This window comes from Physcomitrium patens, chromosome 18, assembly GCF_059467195.1.
Source record: "Physcomitrium patens ecotype Gransden chromosome 18, ASM5946719v1, whole genome shotgun sequence".
NCBI classification, from domain to species: domain Eukaryota; kingdom Viridiplantae; phylum Streptophyta; class Bryopsida; order Funariales; family Funariaceae; genus Physcomitrium; species Physcomitrium patens.
This window is the reverse complement of record NC_143427.1, coordinates 2,036,157-2,041,560: the sequence shown is the minus strand read 5'-3', so window position 1 is coordinate 2,041,560 and position 5,404 is coordinate 2,036,157. Positions and strand designations below refer to the sequence as shown.

The 5,404-nt window shown below is 43.0% G+C and overlaps 1 protein-coding gene across 2 annotated transcripts; it reads left to right on the top strand.

The window, feature by feature from the left end:
* The first annotated feature begins 864 nt into the window (after window positions 1-864).
* Window positions 865-4,927, top strand: LOC112295410 (crinkler effector protein 8). 2 transcript variants are annotated; one of them, XM_024546951.3, is made up of 3 exons: window positions 865-964; window positions 1,248-1,344; window positions 1,783-4,927. In XM_024546951.3, exon 3 carries the CDS (start codon window positions 3,170-3,172, stop codon window positions 4,424-4,426), a length of 1,257 nt encoding a protein of 418 aa, XP_024402719.1. In that variant the 5' UTR covers window positions 865-964; window positions 1,248-1,344; window positions 1,783-3,169; the 3' UTR covers window positions 4,427-4,927. The 2 variants fall into 2 exon arrangements, with proteins under 2 accessions (XP_024402719.1, XP_024402717.1); XM_024546949.2 differs by lacking the exon at window positions 865-964 and having other exon boundaries at window positions 1,203-1,344.
* The last annotated feature ends 477 nt before the right edge of the window (window positions 4,928-5,404 follow it).

Sequence of the window (5,404 nt, the reverse complement as noted above, 5' to 3'; positions counted from 1 at the left end):
ATTCCAGTTTCTATTTCAATATATATACTTGTTTATATATATTTTGTTACCTCTCTTTGAGTGAAGGCTCGCTTGTCTGAATTGTTTTTCATCGAGTTCTTGTCCTTGACAGGTTAAGATTACTAAGAAGAGTGTTTTAAGCACTTTTTAATTGAAATTTAGATTATATTCTCCTCGCATGGATGAAACCTATTAGGGTTTCTTAACTACTTGTGAAACATAATCTCACCTTCCACAGCTAAATGCCCAGTGCATTCTTGAGCAAAACAACACGTAATACGACAACGATCATGAAGTAGCTCTAGAGGCCCGACTCGTTTGGGGTTTTACGGACATTTTACTTGGCAAGTCACCAATGGGTGCCACTTGTATTAAAAGAACCTTCCAAATCGCAGATGTGTCTTTGTTGCTTCGCCTTAATTTCATTCTGCTTGTCAGCTTCAACTGGTTGAATTGATTGAATTGAGTCTAGTGTAAGATAGTGACAAAGAATTGGACGCTATTTTGAACAGTTCTGGAACGGTCTCGTGCTTGGAAGGTGTACATGTATTAATGGTTTTGATGTGCATGAACCAAGAATGGAGACCCCTCAACAAGATATGTACATCAATATGGATAAGTACATCAAAAAGAAAAATCTTGTAAAAAATGGGTTCATATGGTTTATATATATGATCTTAAATTAAAAAGTAAATGAAAATTTATTTCAATATTTTATTTTAATACTAATTTTAGAAGGAAAGATGCACATGGCCTCTACAAAGAATAAAGTATGTAGTATCGTTTTGGCACCACGATCCAAGATTCCAAGGATCCCTCCCTCGAAAAGGGAAGAGAAGACTTGCTGATTTCCATGCATGGATGTAAAAATAAAGGGAATGTCAGAATTCCTCACTGTCTGCCAGATTTTAGTTGTGTCACGATGCATCAGAACCTTACGGCCAACCCTTCGCGGCTGTTTCTGGTTGAATTCTTGGCTCGACTGTCTTAATTTCTGATTTGAGGTTTTTGTGTCAGATCAGTAATTAGGCTTTGTACGGTTTGACACCCCGATTTTAGAACTCGGTGCATTACATTCTTGGCTTTGGGTGTGCCACTCTCGGATGGCGAGGGTTTTCTCTTCTTCCTTGTGCTAGGGTTTCAGTTTTTCCATGCGGTAGTGTTTATTTTGCTCCTTCCAAGTCTGCTGTTTCGTTTCGTTAGGTAGCTTCGTTGATGGGAGTGATTGACAAGAATGATCCTGGCAGAGGTAGGGAACCTTTCTCACGACGGACAGTTCCATCGCTTGACCTCAGCTTGAGCGCTCTCTTCTGTTCTCTTACCACCCTTGCCTTCCGCCTACCGGTAAGTTACTCTGTCTCCGTTGAGCTCTTCAGTCATCCACAAGTATCGTATTGTTGTCCAGTTTCTTTTCCTCTTGTAATTCCAGGGCCGGTTTGCTTTTCCGGGTGTCGTTGATTTCTTGGCCGGGGTCAGCCGCCCCTCCATGTTTCGTGTTTCTGCGGTAAATTTCGAGTCTTTATGGTGAATGTCAGGGTGATAATTTATGTTGTTGGATTATTAGTTGTGAGGCATGATTCGGGAGAGTTTAGAAGTGGCTGTCGTTTAGGGTTTAGGGTTTAGAGTTTTGATTGTGGTTTGGCAGCTGATTTTACTCTTTCTGCTTGTTGTCTCTGTCGGGGTTTGTTTTGGCTGAGCGGAGTTTTGTATGCATTTCGAGCACTGCTCGCGTTTGCGTGTGACAGCGTTCTAATGAATTGCTGCTGAGGTTGCACGTTACAGGAGGTGGTCACGTAGGCAGCATAGGCGTGCTGAAAGGGTTATGCGCATTTCAAGACAATGGATACCGAAATTGAAGAGGTGAAGCAAGGGATCAGGAAAGTAGAGCAATAGATCGATGCTGTGGAAGCACAACTGACGAAGGCTGTCACAGAGGCCGATGTCGCCTACTGGCGGAAAAGGGAGGAGCAACTGTGGAAAGAGAAGGAGCAACTGCGGAAAGAGATGGAGCAACTGCGGGAAAAGAAACTGCTGCTACTCAAAGCTGATATTTCAGGCGAAATCACTTGTCCTAACACTTATTGCATTATCCACTTGATTATATCCACTTCTTCCCTTTGGCTAGGGTTCCTATTAGTATCTCGTCCGGTTCATATTTTTGGGCGAGGGTTTAGTTCATGGTTATGGAATTAGGGTTGGCATAGGGGTAGCAGCAGTTCCTTAACCAATAACTTGGTAGCTTAATCAATACCTTAAGCCCTGAAGTATGCATTCTTACAAGCTCCTGCTCCTGGTATGTTTTTTTTCAGCAGAACAATTAGGTTTTCTTGTGATGGCTTGTTCGATGCTTTATTCCACGACTGATAAGGTCTGTCGTTTTCAAGGTTTCTGAATCTTGTGGATCTTTTGAATCTCATTGGGTAAGAAATGTTGTTCTTTGTCTTACTGATTCGCTCTCCAGTGCTCTCTAGTTTTTGCTCAATGCCAGCAGTTATTGTCCCCCACCCCCTTGTCCTCTTCTTCTTCTGGTACTTCTTGGTCATGTAGGTTATGCAAGTATACAGGGAAGTACACATTCCAATTTTATTCGATGTTTGTCATTCAGAGACACTTGCATGTATTGGATGGTCTGGCACCATTGTTGAATTGGCTGCGTTGCACTGTTCATACTTTGCGCCTTAAGGTCTGATTGTTTTTTCACAGGTGAGAAAGCCGTTGATTTATGCTTTTTGTAAACAAGTACGTTCCAATTTTTTCCTCCAGGTTAACCTATTAAGGGTTGTAGACGCGTCTGCATGGCACCTATTAATTAGTTCTCTAACTTATGGGTAACTGGTGAAGGTTTTCTTTATGCAGCCACCCTCCCTCCCTCCCTCTGTTTGAACTCATGGTACTTAACCTCAGCCGATTATTAACCAATAAAGGGTTACTGCTGGCTGGTATTTAACACACTCCCCCAACTCACCTGACTTCGGCCTTCTCTTGCTGCCACGTTACGTCTCGGTAGCTGTGCCTTAATGCTGTTCCAGCTATATATACCAAGCCACCACCCTTTCTTCTTCCCTGTGGTTACTGGACGCGTTGAGGTGGTCGGTGTGGAACTCTATACCTTGGGGGTTTTCGTTTCTGGAGGGGACACTACTCTTTCACAATGGCTACATAGGCTACAATGGCATTTCCGGTTTCTCACCGACGCTACTTTCAGTGGAAGAGCTATCTGATTAAAGCAGACAACTTTATTTGTCATGACCCTGCACGAGGCGTCTGCTGGAATTTGGATGACCACCTTGGGATTGTGTTAAGGCCTCCAGCTACAGGCTCTACAGAAAGTTCTTATCATGCTTATTGGGATTGTCTTGTTACTGAGCCAATATCCCTGTTCTCTTTGGAAACACTTGTCTTTGATAGAGACACCTCAAGGTTTAGTTCATTCGAGAACAAGCGCCCAGACAAACTTGGGATGGTTTCCATACTCGTACTTTGGCGTGGCGAGGAGAAGGGGCCAGATACTGAAGGTGATCCCAAACGAGAATTGGTCAGGAAGCTGATCTGGACGTATGGAAACCTGCCCTATCTCCTGTGTTATTATGCCAACGCAGCGATCGTTACTTACTGTGCACTAGTGCATGATGCTAAGCGATGTAAGACTGAGGTGGTGGATTTGATCACTGTCAATCTATCTGTTGTAGAGGACAGGTTGCTGGCATCGTTGATAGGCTTCAACATCAGCAAGCTGCTAATGCGCCTGTCTGAAGCTGGAATCGTGCTGGGAGTTGAGTCTGACTTTTACGATTATCGCACTGACGGAAAAACTGTTTTCGTGGGGACTGGTGTTGACAAGATCTACAGAGATAAGCGTACCTTTGAGAAGGTGTACCAAATATATGAGAGCATCAAGGATTGCCCCAATGCAGAGCAGGTGCAGAAAATTAATGCAGCCGATCGTAGATTCCGAATGATACCCCGGTGTCTTGTGAAAAGACGGGCGAGACCTGAAGATGAACTTTTGAAAGCATTGATCAATGTTGCAGAAGCACTGGTCTGGTTGCATGGAAAAAATCTAATGCATCGAGATATAACTTGGCGGAATGTTCTCAGAAACACTTCAGGTACCAACTGGGTTTTAATTGATTTTGATGAGACTGCTGCTACTCCCTGTGGCCACGCTCACGGACTGTGTGTTGAAGCTCACGCCCCTGAGATGAGCAGAGGTCGTCATGACTCGAGTGTAGACATATGGGGCATTGGGCATTTGATCAGGAGTAGCGGGATAAAAGGTTTGTCAGCGGGTGTTCGAGAGTTGCAAAAGGATTGCTTGCAGACTGACGCTTCCAGAAGACCAAATGCAGAAACTTGCTTGGAGAGATTAAAATGTCTCCGTGGAATGACGAACATGAACTTACACATGGACTTCGAAAGCTGTTGAACCTGATGTGAGGGATACTGTGATTCTGGCATTAAGTTGTTGAAGCAGATAAGGATGACATATCATGTGGGAATGAGATCTTTTTGCAAGAATCCTACGTAGAGCCGCATCCGGCATTGTTGGCTGAAGGCGCCTACAGTGCTCCATCTTCTCAAGTTTTATGTAACTTTTGAGAAAATAGCTCCAGAGGAATGAAGTCTGAAAACTCCGCAATTCTGATCATTACCAAGGGAATTGCTTCGTTAAAACAAACCTCTCGTGCTTCAGATTGGAAAAGTAGGATGTGCCCACGCACAACCGAAGAGGGTTTGTTTTTGACATCTTTTTTGGCAGGTTTCCGACATTTTATTATAGTTTTTGGGAAATTCTCTGACATATGACTGTCGAAATTTGGAAGGGTTCCGCATGCTTCGGTTTTCGACAATTTTTTCGACTTACTAGTGTCTAAATCAATGTCGAACTAATTTTCCGACACTTCAATGTCGAAAACTTCATCTATAATTTGTCAATGTTGGAAAATCTGTCAAAACGAAGTAAACAAAGTGGATGTTCCAAAAGGTGTCGACTTAATTCTGTCAAAACAAGGGTCCAGAACCTCGTACTGCAAAACAAGTTGAAAAACGAATCAGAAATACTGGCAAGTAATAAACCCAACGCAGTAATGAACTTCATGTTGTAAACTATGCTGAATATGACGTCGATACACGCGTCAATATATTTATGTCACTGATCCAATAACGCATTGGACGTAAGAGTCCTCCGAAGCATACGCCCCCTTCCTATCAGGAAGGTTGTGGTGGCTTGCAAACGAGGGTTTCAACCACAGAAAGGTGGCATCCCACTTGCCAAGTGAGTTATTTATAGTGGTGTTGAGGTGGTGTAGTGGTATAAATGTATTTAGTGGTGGAAGTATGGACATACTAAACTAATCTACTAATAAGTGATTATCGTGCATCTACAATTGATGTAAATATTTTC